General features: G+C 37.3%; 4 protein-coding genes across 4 annotated transcripts; 2 read left to right on the plus strand and 2 right to left on the minus strand.

Annotated features, from left to right (window-relative positions):
* Positions 1-6,961: 6,961 nt before the first annotated feature.
* On the minus strand, positions 6,962-14,300 carry LOC121765249 (DEAD-box ATP-dependent RNA helicase 8-like). The gene is made up of 11 exons (XM_042161323.1): positions 13,960-14,300; positions 12,852-13,186; positions 11,817-11,877; positions 10,704-10,938; positions 9,950-10,188; positions 9,320-9,571; positions 9,036-9,216; positions 8,126-8,214; positions 7,957-8,030; positions 7,745-7,866; positions 6,962-7,567 (listed from the first exon to the last, which is right to left on the minus strand). The coding sequence occupies exons 2-10, from the start codon at positions 13,127-13,129 to the stop codon at positions 7,788-7,790; spliced, it is 1,488 nt and encodes a 495-aa protein (XP_042017257.1). The 5' UTR covers positions 13,130-13,186; positions 13,960-14,300; the 3' UTR covers positions 6,962-7,567; positions 7,745-7,787.
* Positions 14,301-15,805: 1,505 nt separating this feature from the next.
* Positions 15,806-17,021, plus strand: LOC121765250 (LIM domain-containing protein PLIM2b-like). The gene is made up of 5 exons (XM_042161324.1): positions 15,806-15,983; positions 16,052-16,151; positions 16,248-16,273; positions 16,348-16,437; positions 16,530-17,021. Exons 1-5 carry the CDS (start codon positions 15,843-15,845, stop codon positions 16,878-16,880), a joined length of 708 nt encoding a protein of 235 aa, XP_042017258.1. The 5' UTR covers positions 15,806-15,842; the 3' UTR covers positions 16,881-17,021.
* Positions 17,022-17,418: 397 nt separating this feature from the next.
* On the minus strand, positions 17,419-21,094 carry LOC121765851 (phosphomannomutase-like). Its single transcript, XM_042162114.1, has 12 exons — positions 20,985-21,094; positions 20,778-20,868; positions 20,155-20,199; positions 19,975-20,041; positions 19,779-19,855; positions 19,465-19,500; positions 18,712-18,767; positions 18,535-18,634; positions 18,323-18,418; positions 18,162-18,251; positions 17,941-17,992; positions 17,419-17,787 (listed from the first exon to the last, which is right to left on the minus strand). Exons 2-12 carry the CDS (start codon positions 20,844-20,846, stop codon positions 17,735-17,737), a joined length of 741 nt encoding a protein of 246 aa, XP_042018048.1. The 5' UTR covers positions 20,847-20,868; positions 20,985-21,094; the 3' UTR covers positions 17,419-17,734.
* A 139-nt stretch (positions 21,095-21,233) lies between these two features.
* On the plus strand, positions 21,234-23,470 carry LOC121763527 (ankyrin repeat domain-containing protein 2A-like). Its single transcript, XM_042159561.1, has 6 exons — positions 21,234-21,373; positions 21,887-21,974; positions 22,128-22,192; positions 22,882-22,950; positions 23,049-23,098; positions 23,187-23,470. Exons 1-6 carry the CDS (start codon positions 21,299-21,301, stop codon positions 23,296-23,298), a joined length of 459 nt encoding a protein of 152 aa, XP_042015495.1. The 5' UTR covers positions 21,234-21,298; the 3' UTR covers positions 23,299-23,470.
* The last annotated feature ends 149 nt before the right edge of the window (positions 23,471-23,619 follow it).

Here is a 23,619-nt window from a genome sequence, read left to right on the forward strand (position 1 = left end):
AGTTGCGTACTAACCTTGCGGCGGCTTCCTCCCGGTTACGATGGATGTACGTACGGGAGCGTCGTTGGGGCGACGCGGCTTCTTCCGCCTCCCGTCGTCGATCTTCTTCAAGTGATTGCTCCAATATTTGACGCATTTGTTCAAAAGGATCCATTAGTTTGATTAAATTTGAGAGAAGAAAAACAGAGTTGATTTGAGATGAAAATTGGGGTGGAAATAGAGAGGATTTGAGAGGAATAGATGTGTGTTTGTGAGTGAAATGAATATGAAATAGGAGTATTTATAGAGTAAATAAATTTAAAAAATAAAAAAAATACAAAACGGATAAAAAAACGGTCACAATACAGTTGCAAAATTTTTTTTTTAAATTCGAATTTTAAAAAAAATGAATTATTGTGTCACCGTGACGAAACCCACTAGCGGGGCAGCGAGTGGGCGTCACGCGTGCGCTAAGAGCCCGCCACGTTGCCTCGGCGCGTGGCGGAACGTGTCGTACCGCGTGCCGCTGCAACGACACCCGGCACGGCATAGGCACGGAATGGCGACGACACGGCGGCTGCAACGCGTGCCGCTGCGGAACCGTTCCTCCTGAACGGCATAGGCACCGCAACGGCACAGCGTTGCGGGTGCTCTTACGAGCTAAGTCAGTCATGTGGCCTTGTTTTTCAAATATCATTAGTCATTCCGTCCCCCAAATTTTGTCATAGTTTGATCGGACACGGGTTTTAAGAAATATAATGAAAAGTGGATTGAAAAGTTGGTAGGATTTGAGTCATACTTTTAAAGTATTAATTTTATAATAAAATGTGAGTGAGAATAAGTTAGTGGAATGTGAGGTCCATTAACAAAACGGTAAAAAGTGAAATGCGACAAAATTTCAGGGACGGAGGAAGTATTATACTTCTACCATTACAATTTAAGTGATCAATTTTTTTTATATCACAGGATTTTAAAATATTGATATTTATAGATTAAGTGAAGAGAGCATAAAATAGATAGAAATAATAAAACATGAGAATAATAAAAATAAGAGAGATTAATGAGATGGCTTTTGGCTAAAAAGGAGAAATTAATCACTTGTAATAGAAAGGAAAAAAAAACAGCCAATCAATTATAGTGATATAGAGGGACTAATAGATACTCTCTCCGGTCCCCTTTAAAAGTCTCATATTTTCTTATTTGAATGGTCTCAATAAATTACTCATTTCATTTTTACCATTTTCTAAGTGAACCCCTCGTTAATCCATTAACTTATTCTATTCACAATTATTATAAAATTATTGTATAAAAGTATGACTCATATTCCATTAACTTTTTTAACCCGTTTTCTTTTATAAAGTCAAATAATTTTTTAAATCTACACTGATCAAATATGACATCTATTGAAGTCCAGAGGGAGTGTTACATATACATAACATATATAATGCACATTCGCAACCATTGATATTTGATATTGGAGTATTATTTTGTGTAAGTTTTTAAGGTTAGGTGTTAAGAGCCTCATGCTCCTAACGGTGAATTCCGTCCGAATTCACAATTATAACACCACAATTCCGGCGCCCTCGTTTAAGGGTCGGCGGACAAACGATAGGGCTGGCGCGGAGGAGTCTCCGTCGGCAGCGTTGAGAGTTTAAATCCGTTGATTAATCCGGCGCCCAAGTCTTGGGTCGGCGGTGATCTCCAGAGATAGAGCTGGGCGCAAGAATGAATCTTGTCGACAGCGATAGATAATTTTGGATGCTTGATACTCCACAAGTGGGCAAACGATAATGATTTTATTAATTGATTGAATGAATAAAAAAGATAACAGTCTATACTATTTATAATGCTACTGACTTAATGAACAAGAAAATAAAGATATAGAAAAAGATATGCTAAATCCCTATAATATCTAAACTAAATAATAATAATAGAGGTTCGTATCAACTCCCTCACGGTTAAAATCCACCTTGTCCTCAAGGTGGGAACCACGAAGCAAAAAGGAGAGTTGAAAGCAGAAACGAGAGTAGAAAGCATAAGCTTTAGCTAGGCGTCTCCTCCTGGATCAAACACATATCGAACAACTGAATGTCTCCCTTTATCTCCTCCAAGAATGCTCAAATATGGTGTGTCATTGCACGGAGGGATGAATCGTGTATCGACGTCGAGTGATGTCGAACGATGAACAATCCTTGGAACATTGCCATCAAAGAAATCCACATCGAAATAGGATGTTATCCTTACACCCGTGCAAGCACTTCCCCTTTTAAACCTACAATTCGTAACATCCTTCAATGAAATTTGAGCAACATTGAACGATGTGATTATCTTCTCCACTTCACCAATAGAACCATCCTCCTCTTTATCTTCTAGCAATGTCTCCTGAAGCAAAATCCCAACGTCATCCTTTATCTCCAATTCCATGTGTGATGGAACAACAAGATCACCAATCTTATCATCATATGCCACGGTGAGCACGTGCGGTGACTCATTGTCGTTCTTGACAATCCCTTCGTTCCTGATGAACTCTTCAGGGGACTCGTTATTTGGAACATCAAGAGAAGCGCCATCATTGTGAACATCAGTAGTGTCATTGGGAACATCATCACCGAATACTATCGTGGGAGTATTGGGTAAACCACGCTGCTTCCCCGAATCAATAAACTTGCTGGACTGTTGTGGCAGATGTGTGAAGCCGGACCGTGGCGGGGCAACGGCAGTCAACGGAGCTGTGCCGTGACTCAAAAATCGGTCGGACTGCGGTGACTGGTATGTAGGCTGCTCGGCGCGGCCATTATGAAGATATCGGTGTCGCGTTGGATACTTCTCAAGCTTCTCGAAGCGGCGATCTGTGGCGTCTCTCCAAGCATCGAATTTGTCCAATCTGTCCAAAACGCGATCTAGTTTACTGGAAACGGGTTCATAATTCGAGTATCCTTGCGATGCACGGTGGGGCGGTGGTTCCCAACACGAAGGCTGCCTTGACTTTGGTGGGTCATAAGGTTGGAAACTCGGCAGTGGTCGGGTACCGGGAAGATCCCAACATGTGGGGCAGCATGTCTGAATAGACCTCATTTGGTGAGGTTGCGGCGGACCGTAGGGTTCACACCTGTACTTGGGTGGCGGCTGATCATAGGGCAGAATACCCGGTGGATCGCGGCTGCCCGGAGGGTCCCAGCAGGTTGCACGTCGTGGTCGGATCGGCTGGTAAGGATGTAACTGTTGCGCGACCTGAGGAGGGTCGTATTGACGACGGTGATAGTCGTATGACATGTTGACGGACTGAGGCGTGGCTGTGGTGGATGATGATCGGCTGACTTCGACGCGGCACGCGGGAATCCTTCCCGTCGGGCGTTGCAGAAGTAGAGTTGTCCGGCGGCTAGAGCCCGTCGGACAGGCGGGACTCGACAACCAAAGCAGTTGCTGTGCGCGGAACGTTTTCCGTCGAGCAGCTGTGTAGCTTCAGTTCGAGATGGTGGGAGGGTGAGATCACGATGAAAGCACCAGTTGTTAAGAGCCTCCTGCTCCTAACGGTGAATTTCGTCCGAATTCACAACTATAACACCATAATTCCGGCGCCCTCGTTTAAGGGTCGGCGGGCAAACGATAGGGCTGGCGCAGAGGAGTCTCCGTCGGCAGCGTTAAGAGTTTAAATCCGTTGATTAATCCGGCGCCCAAGTCTTGGGTCGGCGGTGATCTCCGGAGATAGAGCTGGGCGCAAGAATGAATCTTGTCGACAGCGATAGATAATTTTGGATGCTTGATACTCCACAAGTGGCCAAACGATAATGATTTTATTAATTGATTGAATGAATAAAAAATATAACAGTCTATCCTATTTATAATGCTACTGACTTAATGAACAAGAAAACAAAGATATAGAAAAAGATATGCTAAATCCCTATAATATCTAAACTAAATAATAATAATAATAATAGAGGTTCGTATCATTAGGCATGTGGAAGTCGGCCTCCTTACATGTGATTTTATCATATTGGATTTGTACATAATACAAAGTTGAAGGAAATTGGAAAATTACCCTTTTTGAAGTAAGAATGACAAATTAGGTCAATTTTAGATAATGCATGTTTACATGCGCACACGATACTTGAGCATGAGTGCATTAGGTCATCTTTAATTAATTAACCCTCGCACAACACATATATATATATAGTTCTTTAATTAATTAACACTCGCACAACATATATATATATATAGGATTGTGATCAAGATAGAACCATTCTTAAACGTAGAACAAATGTCAAACGGAGGACGTTAGATCTTTTAATCCAATGGTGTTGATTTGCACAGCAACTTCCCATTACAACCAAAACTATTATTAATGGGTGAATGTAGAGAAGTGAAAAAATAAAGCATGCATGGACTCTTCTTCGTTTCATTCATTCTTCCATCAACATGTGAGTTTTTTCACATGTTGAGTCCGGAATGTCGTGAAAACATAGTCTAATATGTATGATTTTTAATCTTGACCGTCATTTTTTCCTCATCCAATGAATAAAATATGTAGAGTTCTAGGTTCTACACTTAAGAATGGTTCTATCTTTAATACAATATAAATATTGTGTCAGTGTTTACTATTCGCATTTTGGATAGTGTTATACAAAAACCAGACTACACATTGAGAATATTCTTTTACATTAGATACGAAAATACATAACTTTGAGTTTGAAGTTTAAAGTTTAATGTAGAGCGAATTGCTATCCAATAAAAGATGTAACATTAATTGCTACCACAAGTCTATTTAAATACTGTAAGACTTCAATGTATATATAACTAATTCTGGTGTTGATAAAGTGGCAATTAACACTGAATTCGGTAACTATATTGTTTAAACTGGGCGACCATTTGCCAGCTTCCAATCATTGAATCGAATTAAACTAAATTCTTCGTAAAACGTAGTAACAAAATCAGGAATAAAATTTTCCTTTTGAATTATGAAATGACCAACAATTTAAATTGAACTTTTACATACGAATAATTTATAGATGATCATCTCCTCATAATTTATGTATCTTTATTAACGCTTCCTTATGAAGGGTGACCTTAATAGATGCTTTGTCTATAACATCATAAACTATTTAATTCACAAAAATATGATTATAATGTCCCACTGTACAATAGGGCATTGATTCCACCAACCTTAATAGGAGTATGTCATTTACCTATAGGGACACAAATTAATTGCAAGACAATAGTCTAGTCCCGTTTTATTTGTTTGATAAAATTGAGATGATAAACTATTTTACTCTTAACTCCTCGTGATGATAATAATTTGAGTGGCTACACGATTCCAATTAGGTATCATTTACCCTTTGCATTTATTCTTGACTATTGAAGTTTAAATTTATTAAATAAAGTAACAAATTCTATTTGAAAAGTGATAAACGCTAACTAACAGTAAAATAAAATTAATTTGATAAAAAAAAGTAAAATAAAATTAATCACTCTATTAAAATAATTGATAAATTAAATTAAATTATTTGTATCTATTCTATCACTAATAAGCATCCACCTTCAACCACGCAACAACTCTCCGTCACGTCATTATTCACATCTTTTATTTCACCGAGCCACAACTCTGATAATGGATGCTCTCCCCCACACCTCCATATTAATTTACACTATTCATTCAAAATGGATAGTAGTATTATTATTATTATTATTATTATTATTATTATTATTATTATTATTATAACTAAATTAAATTAAACCAAAAATACTATAATTATGAACTAATCATATTAATTAAAAATCGTCTATAATCATTGTAATATTGATGATAATACATATTAATAATAAGAATTTTTTTTATATAAGTTTAGTAAAACAATTAAGAGAAACGAAAATGAACAAATATAATATTATTGTGATGGGAGATGGATCTTGACAAAAAAAATTAAAATCAAAATACAAGCAAATACATTGATATCAGTTGACATTACAAAACACTGCAATTTTTAACTCATATCATTTCACTGATTCATAAGTACCCTTAATATTTAACTCATATCATTTCACTGATTCATAAGTATCCTTAATATCAAATATATTTTGTGATACCAATCGATATTATCAAATATTCTCAATATCAGATATATTTTGTGATACCAATCGATATTACCAAAGAACTTATATGCTTTTCATTTCTCAAAATGTCATTTTTAAAAAGTACCTAAAAGAAGTACAGTGGCCTTCTTCCTCCCCTTTACATTTTCTTCTTCTTTTCCTTTCCCAACCCACCCACCGAAAAGGCGAGAAACCCCCAACCCCATCGTAAATCTCCCAAAAAAAACGGGCATCGCATGTCCCCCTCCCCACACCCGTCCTAGGCCCGTCGTTGAGTGTCCACAGCGGAGGGGGACGCCCGCCGCATCTACCCTCCACAGCACCATTATGGATGCTCTCAACCATTGTGGATGCTCTCAAAAGTATATGGCAAGTACATCACTACTAATTGATTAAGCAGGAATCTGCCAAAAGTGAAAAGAACATCTAGCGGAAAACATGTCGTGGACAAATTTTTGTCCAAATCTGCTGAGCATTTACTCACCTCGACAACTATAATGAAAGCAGTCCTCAAACTTGTCTTGTTTTTCCATTTTACTCATACATCATCTTTTACGAAATAAATATATCCATATATCATGTCCTAGAGTAGTGATAAAATACAAACTGTATATATCACACAAACTCCAAACTATGATCTAACCGATAAAAAATATCAATAGATAACAAAATAACAGCAACTAAAAATATCACCACAATATCAACACAACAACGGTTAAAATTGTGTTAATATTTTTTGTTACTATTATTTTGTCATCTATTGACATTTTCTAACGGTCTAGATCATAGCTTGAAATTTGTACAATATTTAGAGTTTGAATTTAATTACATCCCTCGTGTCCCATCTCCTTTTATTTGGATACGTGTGCATCCACCACAAACATGGGCTCCATCAAAACATCAAAATAACCATCCACATAAACCAAATAAAAGAGTTACATGATTATATCATCTGCAACAAGACTCTTATGTCCATCAAGATCCGACCAAGACACCTAACTATAGGCTAAGGTCGAGCAAGTTAATGATCCAAAACTAAAAGTGAGAGAGGTGGAGAATAGAGTAACTGACAAGTCTGCAATTGCCCAAATAACAAGCTACTTCAGCTGTCAGGATATCGGATCTTTCACCAAAATGTAACGAGGGGCGAAAAACCAGAACCAAACTCTTTTTCTCCTTCATTGATCACGGGCACAAAGTAGAATAAGAAAGCCCTCTTTCCGGGGTCACACAGAAAATACAGGAACACAGGATTGACATAGTCTAACGTTAATAGAGAGAATAAAACGATTCAGAACCTAGAGCAATAGGGGCATAATCCTGAAATGATATGGTATACCATCTCTTTAGAAGTTCAAGGGCCATCAGATGCCCAATATGTTGGAAATCTGGGCATCATCTTCATTACTGGTCAGACACAGAGCTTCTCATTACCAAGAGCATGATTCCATCTTAACCCCGACCTTCGATCATCTCACCTCTTCTACAGGAAGCAACTTTCCTGCAACTGAAAGGTGTTAGAGAGGAGTAGAGTATGAAGCATGGAAGATGCATGAACAATCTGATTCTTGATCTTGATATTTAATTTTTTCAAAAGAACATAATGAAATAAAGTGGGGGATAAATGTGATATGGGAAGAAAACAATACAGAAAATGTCAGTTCCAAAACTTGCCAACCTTACAAACTTCAAAATATGGATTGAATAGCAGTCCCCACAGATCACTGACAGTATACGGCCTGGTCAATTTGTGGTGGGATCTGCTTGATTTCTGTTCCTAATTCTTGTTCAATCCTATACCTGAGAAACAACAAAATTTGGAAAGTATATTAATCTCTAATAACAATGAACAATTAACAATTACACAGGAAATAAGGTTGAAGTGCATACAAATTGAAACGGTCCTCATAGGTGATGAGATTCACAGCTAAACCAAGGTGTCCAAATCTTCCAGATCGCCCAACCTTCACACAAAATGAAAAATAGAGTAGGAAAATCAGATAAAAAACTAACATGACAACTTATAAAAAAGTTATAGAAGTAAAAAAACGTCACATACCCTGTGTAAATATGTTTCTGAATTCTTAGGAAAATCAAAATTGATTACAACATTGACGGCCTGGATATCTATCCCTCTTGTAAACAAGTCTGCAATGAAATAAGAGCAAAAAAGTAATGGATAAAGATTGTTTAGAGTATAAATGATTGTAAAGAGAAGACGTATGAGATTGTCATAAAAAGACTAAATGTCACACCCAAAGTTGGCCATTTCTATCAACCTACAATATCTATTATCTAGACAGCATTCCAAATTCAAGGTTCTAAAATAAATTCGTAAGTATAGCCTAAAGTGAGGTCATATAGAAGAGCATCATTCTTCCTGTTATAATACCCAACCGATATTTTACTTTGAAAACGGACACAAAATAAGTTAAGAGTGACATTTCAAAAAGAATGTAATCAGGGTTCAGATGGAAGATAGAATATGGTTTCTGAACAAAACAATCAGTAAAAGAATAGGAGAGGGGGGCTAAAAAATGCATATCTGTATCACTGTATGTGCATAGACAACATAGAGACCGAGAGGAGAGACTGAAAGTCCCACCATGCCAGATACTGATAAAAGTAAGGGCTCTCGCCATGCAAGTAATGGGAATTTATGGTGGCTTTCTCAATTAATGATTCCCTTATTCCCATTTTCATACAATCAGAACAAATATATATAGCACTACCAGGCATCGATAACTCACAAACATTTCCACCCTGTCCAAGACCTCACATAAAGAGGAAGGGGCAAGAAAAACACAAAAGTTTCAGATGGCCCCTTAAAGTTTTAAGCAAGTATAACCATTTTTTTGTCATGTTGCAATTAAGAAACACAGAAATAAACAGCTATGAACATGGTTTGTATATATCCACCCATGGAAAATTTTATAGATTTAAAATGCCTAAAGTTGCATAGTATATACCTGTGCAAACAAGATTCCTGCAGGCACCATTACGGAAGTCGTGAAATACTCGGTTGCGGTGATCCTGAAGCATCTTAGCATGAATGTAAAAGCAAGAATAGCCAAGTTCCGTAATTTTCTTGGCAAGAAGTTCCACCCGATTCACAGAATTGCAAAAAATAATAGACTGGTTGATTTGAAGCTGAACCAAAGAAAACAGACATCAAAACCAAATCACCAAAGATGGTAAAGTAATTCCCAGACAGTGATAGAACAGACAAAATAGTAACTCCAAATTAATTAACCTTTGAAAAAAGGGTGTTGAGGCAGTGAACTTTCTGTCTTTCTTCAACAAAAGCATAGAATTGGGTTATACCCTTGAGGGTAAGCTCATCCATAAGGTTGATGATATAGGGTTTTCTCAGATATCGGTCTTTGAAGTCTTTTACTGTAACAGGAAATGTAGCTGAGAACATAAGAATCTGGCGGTTTACAGGCATAAAGCGAATTAACTGCTCGATAGAAGGTTGGAACTCTGGCGACAGAAGCTTATCAGCCTGAAAGAAATCAACGGAATAAAGGTAATTTTTTAGCAACAGAATGTCACCATCCCCAGGATTGGGTCTGTGGCTGTTGGCCCATGCAAAATGTTTTTTGAGCATTTGTGATGTGCTAAAATCAGAATGTTTAGAATAGGCCAAATATGAAAAACTTGGACTAACAGCCACAGGCCCAGTCTTTAGCATGTCATAATTTCTCAACAAGGCATTTGCATGGGCTAACAGTCACAGTGCCAATCTTCATTTCCATAAAGGCTAAAAATGGGTGGTATGACAAGACAAGTCATAATGAATGGTCATGCAATATCAGATGGCCAATAATCTTCCACATCTGACACTCTCCATTAACAAACAAGATAGGATATATTTACTTACCTCATCCATTATAAGCATGCTGCACTCATTCAGAACACAGACATTCTTGTTGGCAAGATCAAGAATTCTTCCTGGTGTCCCAACAAGTAAATGCACTGGTTGATAAAGACGCATTATGTCATCTTTCAAGCTAGTTCCACCAGTAGTTGCCATGACTTGAATTTGTAAGTGCTTCCCGAGTTCTTTACAAACTTGCGATGTTTGAAGAGCCAATTCTCTTGTTGGGACAAGAATAACAACTGCAAATGAAGGAATCCAGATTAGCATTAATAAGTTTAACAAAATAACCAAAATTAGTATTCAATATTAAGTTAAGCAGGCTTAGCATTAAGTAGTTACAAAAAACAATGAATATTAGTATTAGCTAGTAAAATATAATAACTACGGATGCCCTAGAACTTATTAATGCTAGAATTTGTCTACATCATGGTCATGCTCTTTTAAAAGATATAAGGACCGTATCCACGTTCTACAGCTTTATGCAAAAATTTACCAAGTAGCTGTCAGATTGACCCCATTATGTATTTAATATCCCACACTTTACAAACCCCTACATGTTTGTGTATAGGCAGAGAGAGCAAGAGCACCATGGTACACTGTCAAAATGCAATTCCCTCCTAACACAATGGTAAATACCACTATTTGTCTTGACCTCTTAAATTCCATTTTGTACCAAGATAAAATCAGCTCATATTTCTTCAAAGAAAGTTTGGAAATTCCCAATTGCAGAAAACTTCAAATGGGCAATATGAACCTTGAATAACATTTTTATCTTGATCAATCTTCTCCAAGGCTGGGATGCAAAACGCTGCAGTTTTTCCAGTTCCATTTTTTGCCCTAGCCAAAATATCACTTCCAGTGAGAGCAATTGGAATACTCTCTTCCTGGATCGGAGACGGGCTCTCAAAACCCTTTTCATATATCCCCATTAGCAGTTCGCGCTTTAAAAAGTAGTCTTCAAATTCATTTCCTTTGGTAGCTGTAACATCCTGAAAGACAAATTACAAAACAGAAGTCAGGCCAACAGTCTCTCCACTCTCCAGACATGGCTTAAGATCACAAACAGAAAAGTTAAATAAAACGAGAAAGAAAGTATCAACTGTTGAAGAATTTAATTACCAATAAGGCCACAAGCAGAAATGTTAAATGAGAATGCTAGAAGCCTAGAAGACCTCAGAGTGAATGAGTCTTATCGTGACAGTGCCCACTATAAAATTCAGGCTTCAAAATAACATGGAAAAAGCAGTTGAAAAAGCAGTCAATGCACTCAAGTCTCAACTTATTCACCATCTGAACAAATTCTTCACTTATCTCGACATCTTCAAATCAGTAAATAACATTAACTATCAACTTACAGATCAAGAAAATATTAGTACTCCCTCCGTCCCACTCAAGATGTCTACATTTCCTTTTTAGTTTGTCTCACTCAAGATGTCCACTTTCTATATTCGAAAATAAATCCATCTCTCATCTCTCCTTATTAAAATATTCAACTAGCTTTTCTCGCTATTTACTCCACCTAACAACTCCTTTCATAAAATCTCGTGCCACTCAAGAATGTGAACATAGTGAGTGGGCCGGAGGGAGTATAATTTATTATCCGTTAACTAGCGAATGGGCATCCTAAATTTTCCTACTAGATCAATCAAACCTTTTCGATTATGACTTATCAGAAACATCCTCAAGCAATATAATGATTTTTTCCTGACTATAATAACCCAATGATTGCATTAACCAGCAGAACAAAGCAGGCGTTTGCAACTGGACGAAGATATTTATCAATTTTAGGCAATAAACTTAAATAAAACATCTTAAATTCAGTTTGGATTTGCAACAATCCAAAAACCGTGTAAAGGGAAAGTTTTACCTCAGTTCTGTAACGATTGTCCCGTGGTGGTAACTTCAAGCTTGCCTTCCAATCTTGTGAACTGGTCAAGATAAATAATAAGCGCCAATTATGCAAGAATAATGTTATGTGTACAGTGGAGATAAAGTGCCAGAAGAAGATTGCTCCAAGATCAGCACCAAATAAAGTGGAAAGCATAAAAATAAGAAGCAACAACAGTACAGCCACAAAACCACATGGAAGAGTTAAGAAAAAAAAAAGACTATCTCTCCTGTCACGAGAGCATTCTAATAACAAGCTGCATACTTTCAAAATCCGAACCACGTAATTCTAACTTTAAATGACTCTCTCTAGCAGCACTTAGTTCTACAAAACACAGCGAATACCTGCTTGAAGTCCCCAGGAAAAAGAAACACATAGTCAACTTACAGATGAATCAAGTATCCAAAATCTTTTCGTTTCTACAAGAAAGTGTAATTGGTTTTTCAAATGTGATAGCAACTACATTTCTGAGACTGAAGTCAGGTTATAAATAACTAGCTTTATATCAACACTGTATAACCTTGGATTACCAAAAGTTTGCCGACAAAACTAGCTAATCAGTCCTTCGCCAATAATTTCAATGATTAAACTCCAGATCTCACAGAGCCAGTAATGATTACCATGAAAATACTAAGAAATGGAGTAACAAAAAAGACGCGCAATTCTTAAATTCACTTACTCGGTTAAAAATGTATTCCCCCCAGTAAGAATAGATATAGGTGGTGTTCGATTTCCTAGATAAAATAGTACCAAGATATAATCTAGGATTGAGTTGTGAGATTATTTTAGTTGGAGGGGGTTAGTTATGACCAATTATTCCATGATTATCCATCTAGGATTGAGTTGTGGGATTGAATCTCATGCACCAAACCCACGACATATTTAATCCCGAGATACAATCTTGCAAACCGAACACCCCATAAAGGACAAAAAAGGGAAAAGATAAAACGTTAACAACAGGGAGATTAGCCAATACGAAACCAACAGGAAAATGTGCGAAGTATTGAAAATTACCTAGAATCGACGGCTTCCGACTGTACGGTCTTTTCAACCTCGTCGACGGCGGAATCGGTAGGAGGCAGCTGATTTCTTCGCAGCCATTGCTGCTGCTGCTGCTGATTCTGAAACAATTGTTGATTCTGATTACTAGGAGCTGGACTTCTTTGCACATACTGGTGCATAGGGTTTCGTGGCTGGAAATTAGGGTTTGGTCCGGCATTCGGGTTCATTCCGCCGTATCCGCCTCTGCCGCCACCCATTCCCGGCGGTGGGTATCTCGCTCGCGAACTCATCAAAAATAGATACTAATTACTGAAATTAACTTTGAAACAATGGCGGATTGGGCGATCCTGCGCTTCAATTCGTATCAAAATTCACAGCCTTGGAAATCAGGAGATGCAGATCGAGTGGGTTATGTACATAAATTGTGCGAGAAACAAAATTTGGGAGAGGTAGAAGATACAGTGGTGCCTCGCAATTGAGAGGGAGGGAGGAATATGCTGCAAAGATTATCGTGGGGAAAGCGAAGGTTGAAAGAGAAATTGAGTCTCTACGAATGCACACGTACTAGGGCGGGCGTCCCAGGATTTCCTTATTGTATTTGGGAAATATGTATGCACATTTATATAGCATTCCCCTTTATTGTAATGAGAAATTTCGGAATAAGGGGTTAAATTCGCTGACCTTTCGTAATTAGGGATTCAATTCGCTGACAGTACGTCCCAGGATTTCCTTATTGTATTTGGGAAATATGTATGCACATTTATATAGCATTCCCCTTTATTGTAATGAGAAATTTCGGAATAAGGGGTTAAATTCGCTGACCTTTCGTAATTAGGGATTCAATTCGCTGACCTTTCGTAATTTGGGATCGAGGCATGCGTATTCTTCATAATAAGGGATTTGTGATATTTTATTTTATTTATATTCTTTTTTAATATTATTTCCCTCTAACTATTTATCAATTGCCTAAATTACCCTTCAAATTTTTAACTAAATTCTACTTCATAATTTTCAAATTTCTAATTCCTTAATAATTGCTTATTATCACTAGGCCCTGTTTTGCGCTGGGCGATTTTGTCAAATTCTTGAGATACAAAGCATGCTTTAAATTGTGGCTCACCTGATTCCCCATCTTAAGCAACCAAGGCTCCGCCACCATCTCCGCCGTGAAGATCCGAATTCGGCTGCGTCCCAATTCAGATCGGGCCTGCCATGGGAGATTCTCAATTGGAGAAATTCAGCGGCCAAGATTGAAACTTTTGCTGCAAATTGGGGAGTGATGTGCTAGAAAAGGTTGAGAGAGGCGTGAATTGTGCGTGCGCGTGGGTGAGGTATTGAGCAAGCGTGAAGAAAGGGGAATGCGAGGTTTTGGAAGAGGGAGTGGAGCTGCTATTGATTGATGAGCACAAGCAAAAGAAGAATGGAGGGAAAAGGGCGAAAGGAGTGTGGTGTTTTGATTGGGAATTTAAGGCTTCATGATTCTTAATTTCTAAACATTATTAAGGAATTAGAAATTTGAACGTGGCATCTTCAAAATTATAAAGGAGAATTTAGGTAAAAATTTGAATGTGTAATTTAGACAATTAATAAATGGTTAGAGGGAAATAATATTAAAAAAGAAATTAAATAAGATAAAATATCACAAATCCCTTATTCTGAAGAATACGCATGCCTCGATCCCAAATTACGAAAGGTCAGCGAATTGAATCCCTAATTACGAAAGGTCAGCGAATTTAACCCCTTATTCTGAAATTTCTCTATTGTAATCTACTTTATAACCTAAAAATATTTAAATTACAAGAAAATAAAATTCTTTACTATTTATCGGGCTGGTTATTACTAATCGGATTGGACCAGTCGATTTGCAATTGAGCCGATTTATTTTCTATGTTCTTGATAGTCCAAAAAAATGAGAGATTTATATGTCTAAATCGGAATGAACAACACTCTAAATTGGTCACTAATCAAATTTTTAAAACATCATACGTACATACTCCCTTCAGTCCTCCAAATATTGTCTCACTTTGACTCGACACGAGTTTTAAGAAATATAATGAAAAGTAAGTCGAAAAGGCTAGTGGAATGTGGTCCTATTTTTATAGTATATTAATTTATTATAATAAAATGTGAGTATGAATGAGTTAGTGGAAAATGGGTCAATTACCAAAAATGTTAAAAAATGAAATGAGACAAATTTTGTGGGACTGACGGAAATGAAAAATGGGAAAAACTTTCGGGGACGGAGGGAGTAGTATTTTAGTAGATTCTCACCTTTTGAATTAATATTCTTTATGGAGTAGTAATTTCTTAGGAGTGAAAAATACGGTACATGTGAGGGGATGCAACAATTGATATGTGATCACGTCTTTTTATATACCATAGTATAATTGGTTGTATTTCCGCATAATACTTCATATTTGTGCACAAATTCTTCTTAAGCAATGAAACAATAAATCAACAACAATCATTATCCATTATAAACTCATCAATCAAAAAGTTAGAATAAGCATTGAGGATATAATGAAAAATTATAGGTGGCGAAGGCGAATGATTCGCCAACTCAGTTCCTTGCCAAAAATCATGCATTAAACGAGGGTCGTGGTCGAATACAATCTCACTCGGAATTCCATGTAATTAAATCGACATTTTAGAAACAAAGTAAAACTGATCGAAAGTATCAATATTAGGGGAATGGGGAAAATAATAGAAAGAGGGTAATGTGTTAAATTGGTTCACATTAATTTACATTTGATAAAATTTCTCATATTGTAGTGTGTAATATATAAAGAGTGGAATGGGGGAAATGATATGTAGAAAGAGAGAAAGTAACTAACATAACTACCATCTCCCTTCATTCCCCCCACATTATGGGATCTCCAATGAATGTCCTTTCCACCACAAGAATGAGATGAGTATAAAAGGAGTTATGTGGTTTGGGAAGAGGGAATTTCCTTAGTTAAAAAAGGGGCTACCTTCTTCATTTATTTTATACAACAAGGGGCGATGGCATCGTCATTCACCGGAACTCAGGATAAATGCAAGGCCTGCGACAAGACTGTTTATTTCATCGATCTCTTGTCTGCTGATGGCGCCACCTACCACAAAGCATGCTTCAAATGCAGCCACTGCAAAGGCACCCTTGTTGTATGTATTTCTATTGTATCTCTCTCTATATATATAAGATTCTAAATGCATTTGTATCTATCTCTTAGATGAGCAACTACTCCTCCATGGATGGCGTGCTCTACTGCAAGACTCATTTCGAACAGCTTTTTAAGGAGTCTGGAAATTTCAGCAAGAATTTCCAAACTGGTCTGAAATTTCAATCTATCTTTTGTATATATATATACTATTGTATCTTCTCCACAGTTTGCTGATGATTTATTCATTCATTCATTCATGCGGCAGGAAAAGGAGAGAAGGAAAACGCACTTGTAAGATTTTATATACATATGCAATTGTGGAAGTTATGTGTGAATAAAGATGTTGATATTATTGTTGATGACAGACAAGGGCACCCAGCAAGATGTCTGCCATGTTCTCTGGTACCCAAGACAAATGTGCTGCCTGCACCAAGACTGTCTACCCTCTTGATAAGGTAAATAACAAGAGTTATAGATATATGTAGGAGTTGTGTTGAAAGAAGTTGAATGATGGTATATATATATATATATATATATATATATGCAGATGGCAATGGAGGAACAAATATACCACAAGTCATGCTTCAAATGTGTCCATGGGGGGTGCCTCTTGACCCACTCCAACTATGCAGCCCTGGATGGGGTGCTCTACTGCAAGCACCATTTCCAGCAGCTCTTCTTGGAGAAGGGAAATTACCAGCATGTCATTGATTCCACCTCCCACAAGAAGACCGCCAGTATGGAGGCCATCGACGTCGTCGCTCTGGTCGAAGAAGGCGAGCCTGCAGAGGAGGACGACAAGCCCACCGATGACCCTGATCCAACACCTGCTCCTGACGCAGACGAGGACAAACCTGCCGACGATGATGCTGACAAGCCTAAAGAGGAAGAATCCTAGATGAGGGGATATGCATATACATAGTCCAATTGATGTTATGAGTTTTTTTTGTCTTTTCTTTTTTGCTTCTGGCACTATATATGCATGTTTGTTGTTCCTTTTTTCTAAGTGTTATACAGTACCAGAGATAGATTATTTGACAAGTTGTACACCTCAATAATATAGTATATTCTTCAGTTTTGCTAATTTAAATTTCTATTTCATACTCATGGTATCCATGACACTTGCTTCTTGAAGGTCATGATTGAGAAGACATAAAAGTGGACAAATAGGCTATTTGGTTTAGCTTTCATTCTACCCAGAGTTCATGGCAACACACTAATGTGATTGATCATAACACACACTCGCTCTCTCTCAATGAGATGCACATTACACAACTGATAATAATGACTATGCTTAATTTATGCAGGCAAAATTCTATGACTCAGAGATGGCAGCTACGATCAATGAGTTTAGGTCCCGCCTCCTTTCCGAGCTAACAGAGGTAACCAGATTTCAATCATCTTTCATCATGTTATAAGGTCTGTCACTCATAATCTATGGGAACTAAGCAAGTTGAACATTCGATAAATCAGGGGGCATAATCTGTCACTCATACAACAAAGTGTACAATGTCTTGAAAAAACAATGTACTATATATTATGAAATAACAGCCACATTTCTATATATATGAGAAGAATGGATTCAGTCCCATCATTTTAAATGTCTGCTAAAGGAAGAATCTGTATATCCCAGCGCTTTGTACTCTCAGATGGTTGACCTTCAAATTCTGGATTTTTCCCGAGGTCTACGAATCACAAATAGCTCACAGCAGAACTTTGAGATGTTGGAAAAATCAGAGGCCATCCATCTTGCTAGCTCAGGAAGAGTTTCGTACACTGACTTATTGTGTCCTCAGGGCTAGTAACTGACATCAAGTAAGGAAAACACAATATCTCATCACGAGGGGGAGGATTTGCATAAAAGGTGCTAATAAATCATGGTTGAATTTCTTGTTTAGTTCAAAACAATTTAGATTTTCATAAGCCTGGCAGTGAATTTCTTGATTGAATGCACTCACCTGTGTGGCCATTGGTCCTCTCTGACTCATATATCTCATAGTCATTTCCTCCCTAGTCAAATACAAAGGCAAAGGGAGAGCAGACATAATTTCCATTAGATGTGCTCTAGTGGAAGAAGTTTTGATCAGAAAAATAATTGTAGAAACAATAAAATGTTAGATTGTAGTTAGGAGTAAGGTAAAAAAATAGATTAGTTTCTAATGTATAAAGGCTAGACAACCTTGTAGGTCTTGTCTCCAAAGAAGTGAACTTCTTGAAACTCTTCCAGGTATTTCAAGCAATATGTTTTATCCCAACCCTGGGGGAAGACCTGCCGGAAACATTTTGCTCAGCTACAAACTACATCAAATGGTAACTTAGTGAACTCGGACAATTTCTTACATCAAAACTGATTTGTCCACCAATGGAGAAGGTTAGGTTATACTGTGCAAACTTCTCACGGAGCACTGACACCATTTTGGGGCGAATATTGTGAACCTGATTACATTTATGAACTCAGTTCTGTTAAGAGTAAATGAGAAGACAAGCTCTAATGATAAAATTCAAATGTCTCTCAAGTCTCAATTATGATAAAGATATGGTCCTTCCACTACCTTATCATACTTTTCAAACTCATCTCGCTCTTCCTGACTGCAATTTCTTCCAATGGGGGAGACATTAAGCATCCCATTTCGGAATTCAATAAATGTTCCCCTATAATGAAAGAAAATGTATCTGAGCCTCCAATAAGATATGACCAGGTTCCAGATGACAGTTTTAGGTTTATTCACCTTTTAATGGGGATGTCCAAGTCAGCGATGTAGTGGAGAGAAAAGTTAATCAGTTCCTGCAATATTATTAACAACCCATCAAATGATTTCCAATAAGAAATTGTTTTGTTAAATTAATAGCCAGCATCCAGAGAGCCAGAAGGTGAAAATTTGTCATATATTTCATCAAATCTGCTGGCATGCATTCACAGAACAAGGTCATGGAGCAAAGTAAAAAAAAAGTTAATGGTTTTTAACTCAATTGTAGATTCTATTCCTTTCCAAAAGACATGTCTGCATTTTTATTTTTATTTTTAAAACAGGAAGATCAACGATGGTTCCCCATCTACCCCCGAAGTGACTCGGACCCCCGGCCTAACGGTCGGAGGTGAAGCGTCTTACCACCGAGCTGCGCTTCGTTGTCGGGTTGGGAAGGAACGAGTCTGTATAACCAACCTCCCCCAAGCACGGGTCCAGGCAACGCCATGAACAGGCTACCTCCCCCAGCGCCTGGGTCCAGGCCAGTGACTCAAGAACCCCCCAGGGGAAATTAATCCCCAAGATGCGCCATCAGGGGTCGAACACGTGACCTCTAGGATGGCGCGGTATCCTTACCCCTCAACCACGTGAGCTAAGGGGCTTGGATAGACATGTCTGCATTTGAGAGGTCAAACATTCACTGTAACACCCTTCAAGAAGGTGAAACATGCCTAATAATTGTAGTATTCCGTATACGATATGAATAACTTCATAAACAAGGTGGCAGATTCTAACCTTGAGCTTTTCTTCTCCAAGAAATGACTTCAAGCTCTGCATGGTATATACGAGGTCATGAAAATGAGAAGCCAGCAATATGAAAAAGTACGAGATGCTTCAATAATCTTCAAGAATGTAGGAGCACGCCAATATCTCAAAAAAAACTAGCAAACTTATTAAGCATTTAAGTGTTTCGAATGGTTTAATTTTCCATTACGACCTGCAATTTGATCATAAAAAAGGACATATGTATTCCAACTAGTTTTGTTTTTGCAGGAAGTAAGATGAAGAATGTTTCTACCACCCTTCTTTCAACAGAGATGATATAGTACCTGTGTCCCAATTAACTTTCCATCCTTGTAAGCAACAAGGCCATTCTCAGCAAACATGTAATCATAGTCATCAGTAACTGCATAGAATGAAGAAATCATATCTTTACAATTAAGATGAAGCAAAATTACGCGAAGATGATCTGCGATTTGGGATCAGTATCCAAGTGAAGGAGTTAAAAAATTAAGTGTATGTGACCTGTTTTTCCAAGCTGCTCTGCTATCTTAACAAAATCAGAACCTCCAACAACGCCAATAGTTACAACCTGTGAAGAGATAAGTACAAAGTTTGAATAACATTGTCATGGTTTCCTCTACTGGATATGTTTTACTCTAACATTTTCCGCAGCCTGAAAAAAATAAATAAATAATGAAGTACCTTTCTAAGGTCCCTCATGAACTCTAACATCTTAGGAGTAGCCCCCTGCATAAAAAAAAGTTGGAAAACACTAAATCAACTCAACATAATAACATGTCACTGAACTAGAGTGAATAGATGCAAACTCTAAGACCCCAATAAGTGATAGTACTATTATTTAACTTAATTCTATCAACTAATATCTCAATAAAGACTATTAATAGTCTATTGACCAAAAGAGATATTTCATCAAGCAGTAATTTACTCTTTCAAAGTTAACGAGGATCATAAAAGTAATGAGTACTATAAAGGTTACTAAATTACAGATCATTAATTTATGAAGGTTCTACTAAAAGTAGAGATAGCAACTTCAGAACTACTCATAAGCTTTAACTAGTTCAAGGAAACCAGGCATTTCAACCATCGTGATGGACCACTACCCACACTGCTTGTTTCAAATTCTCATCCCTAAATTTCAGCTCGGATAAAGGAGTTCCACATGTTTAACACTAATCGCCAATTATATCAACATAGCTATGCAAATAGGACCAACACTTTAAACCATACATTCAAATCCCGTAGAGATTACATAATTTAGAAATCGGAAAGTAGAACAAATAAGAAAAATAAATCAGTTTGCACACCTTCCTGGGAGCAGTGAGCGTGCCATCGACATCAAACAGAGCAATTACGCCAGGTCTTCTTACAGCCATAATCAATTTAAAAAATTTCCTCCTGCATTCCGAATTCACAAAGCTTTCAACTTCCGAAACTTGATCACATTAAATATCATCACACACACACCAGAACTGAAAATGTACTTAAAGATTGAAAAGATCAAATTAGATGACCTGTTGAGTGAAGCAACAAGCAGTGAGATCTGAGTCCAAAGGAGAGGGAATTCTAGAGAAAAGAGCAGATCTGAAAAGGGGTGGAAGGCAATTGTTGTTGGAAGTGGCAATCGTTTTTATAGTTTGACGACAACCAGTGGAATGAAGATCCTATATCGTCGGTGTGTAATGTCGATAATGCCCTCAACCTTCATGTTTATTTTATTTCTTATTTTAATAAATTTCATGACCCATATCACATGTTGCGGGTCGGGCCGATTCCAACACTATTTTGTAAGGGCCGACCCTTTCATTCGCACTAACACAAACTCAGAATGGGAGCGCCGGTGAAAACAGCGGAGCAACCGCCTCAAGATGCGACGGCGGAGACCATCGACGCTTTGCTTGAGGTACTTACTCCACCTCACCCGATCAATTGTTTTCTTTTTTTTTTGCTTTCTGTTGTGTTGTTAATTAAATATTCGCGAGGGATTTTAGCAAAAACAATTACCAAATATTGTAGTTTATTGAGTTTCATCGGAATTTTTTTACTCTTTCAGGCTGTGATAGCTTGATATCACTGCAACACGCTTTATAGTGAATGAGTTCTTATAGTTTGATGATATGCAAAATTTGCCCAATTTTTTTTGCAAACTGCTCTCTGTATCTGTATGTTAGTACTTTGTTTGTTATCTGTATGTTACTTTGTTTGTTATTGCTTTGCTAGGTTTTCACAGATTGAGTTGAGTATTTTTCGAATTTCTTATTGGTGTAGGTTTCAGATATTGAAAGTCTCTTACTAATTACTGTCAGCTAGTAATGTTGGTCTAAGTGCAATTTTGAGCTGTTAATTATTTCTGTCAATCATGCAAAAAGTTGTGATTTTGTTGTGGATGTTTGACTCTCCTAGATTTGATGAACAGGCTGCTAGGTATGATGATATAGACGATCTCATGAGCATAGCATCTTCTGGTGTTTCTCTGGATTCGAAGGATTCAGAAGGGCGTACAGGTTATTACTGTGACATTCTCTAGCTACTTTCTTTCATTGATAAATGATACAGTTTACGTTCATAATTAGAATTACGGTGTTTGCTCTGTTTACATTTAGGATTTCGCCTTTTCCCTTTGTCATCTGATTTTGTTTGCTCCTGCATTGCGACAGCATTACATATGGCTTCAGCAAATGGGCATCTTGACATTGTTGATTATCTTGTCCGCAATGGAGTGGTAGGACTGCCGGTTTCACATTTGATTCCAAGAATTTCAGTGGATTATTTTACTTTGTTTTTGTCATTGATTTATTGTCTGCTGAGAAGTAGTGATAATTTTATCTTTTCCTACTTTTGGGCTGAATAAGTATGATGAGATATTTCTGAGTGATGTAACATTCTAGACTGGCTTCATGAGTTTTGATTGAAGTGTATAATTCTAGCTGCTTAGTATAGATGGAGGTTCTTGATGACAACATTTATCTTGGAACTGTAACTGCCAGGAGTTGCCTAAAGCTATCTGTCATAACTTGGAAAATGGTAGTAGATGGCAATGAGAAAGATGCTAATCTTGTGTGCGTTTGTGTTTTCCCTTTCTTAGTAATTTTTTTGTCTCGTGAGTAAGTTGGTGCAAAACTCCTATTCGTCGTGATCAATGCTGTAAGTTTATGATTTTCTCCATGGCTTGGTTAAATTGGCATGAAACTACATGGTGTTTTTTGTCTTTCATATTTTTGTTTGCCTTTTCTTTGAGATAGAGAAACTATATGGTGTTTTATTGTTTACATTTTAATTCGAGGAAGAGAACAATTACATCCATGATCCATCCCCTCATATTCATTTATTGGTTACTTTTTATTGTCAATCATGAATGCTCTTTTTTCGTCGTGGCAGAAGAAATTCTTATTTCCTTTTCTTTTGGAACAGGATGTTAATGCTTGTAACGTGGAGAAGAACACCCCTCTTCATTGGGCAAGTCTGAATGGCCACATTGAGGTATTATTAACCTTGTTACAAACTTACAAGTTACAACATGAGCTGAGCAAGTAGCATCCATTTATTTGTGTTCATATATATGATTCGGTTTTCTGCAGGTTGTGAAACGTCTGATTCTCTCCGGAGCTGAAATCTCACCACTGAACAGGTTTGTTTATGTATTCTAACTATTTTCACCAATATTTGAATTTGTCTTTCTTAATTTCCTAGCTGAGCTATAAATCGCTTATGATCAGCCACGAGAAAAGTCCGATTGATGAGGCGCTCAGTAGGGGAAAATTGGACGTGATCGATGCAATCAACGAAGTAGCAGCTCAGGTTGATCTTGCAAGAACACAAGTTTCTTAGTTCGTTTAAATTGAAAAATGATACGAAGCTCAAAATTCTCCCTTCCTGAGTCTGTTGGCAATTTTAGATCCTTTTGATATTGTATTATGGCTGCAATTATATGACAAAGACGTGAAATACTGAAATCTAATACTATTATGGCTACATTACATGAAAGTTATTTTTTCTGAAATTAAGTAGCTTGATTCATGATCTAATAAATATACAGTAAGCATCTTATACGATCATGGTAAAAAAATAGTAATATGGAAGTTGTAATAATTTAATTTGAGATTAACGTAAAATTAGTTTGCTAGCCACGTTAAGTATTTTTTTTATCAT

This window comes from Salvia splendens, chromosome 14, assembly GCF_004379255.2.
Source record: "Salvia splendens isolate huo1 chromosome 14, SspV2, whole genome shotgun sequence".
NCBI classification, from domain to species: Eukaryota; Viridiplantae; Streptophyta; class Magnoliopsida; order Lamiales; family Lamiaceae; genus Salvia; species Salvia splendens.

Excerpts from the sequence above, each read along its gene's own strand:
- LOC121765851 (XM_042162114.1), bottom strand. The coding sequence starts at position 20,846 with ATGGCTGTAAGAAGACCTGGCGTAATTGCTCTGTTTGATGTCGATGGC. Across the intron at positions 18,768-19,464 it reads TTGGAGAAGAAAAGCTCAAG|GAACTGATTAACTTTTCTCT; the intron begins GTTAGAATCTGC and ends ATAATATTGCAG. Across the intron at positions 18,252-18,322 it reads GTGGACAAATCAGTTTTGAT|GTCTTCCCCCAGGGTTGGGA; the intron begins GTAAGAAATTGT and ends TGTTTCCGGCAG.
- LOC121765250 (XM_042161324.1), top strand. The coding sequence starts at position 15,843 with ATGGCATCGTCATTCACCGGAACTCAGGATAAATGCAAGGCCTGCGAC. Across the intron at positions 15,984-16,051 it reads ACTGCAAAGGCACCCTTGTT|ATGAGCAACTACTCCTCCAT; the intron begins GTATGTATTTCT and ends TCTATCTCTTAG. Across the intron at positions 16,274-16,347 it reads GAGAGAAGGAAAACGCACTT|ACAAGGGCACCCAGCAAGAT; the intron begins GTAAGATTTTAT and ends TGTTGATGACAG.
- LOC121763527 (XM_042159561.1), top strand. The coding sequence starts at position 21,299 with ATGGGAGCGCCGGTGAAAACAGCGGAGCAACCGCCTCAAGATGCGACG. Across the intron at positions 22,193-22,881 it reads ATCTTGTCCGCAATGGAGTG|GATGTTAATGCTTGTAACGT; the intron begins GTAGGACTGCCG and ends CTTTTGGAACAG. Across the intron at positions 22,951-23,048 it reads GTCTGAATGGCCACATTGAG|GTTGTGAAACGTCTGATTCT; the intron begins GTATTATTAACC and ends GGTTTTCTGCAG.
- LOC121765249 (XM_042161323.1), bottom strand. The coding sequence starts at position 13,129 with ATGAGTTCGCGAGCGAGATACCCACCGCCGGGAATGGGTGGCGGCAGA. Across the intron at positions 11,878-12,851 it reads TCGGAAGCCGTCGATTCTAG|TTCACAAGATTGGAAGGCAA; the intron begins GTAATTTTCAAT and ends TATCTTGACCAG. Across the intron at positions 8,215-9,035 it reads CAGGAATCTTGTTTGCACAG|ACTTGTTTACAAGAGGGATA; the intron begins GTATATACTATG and ends ATTTCATTGCAG.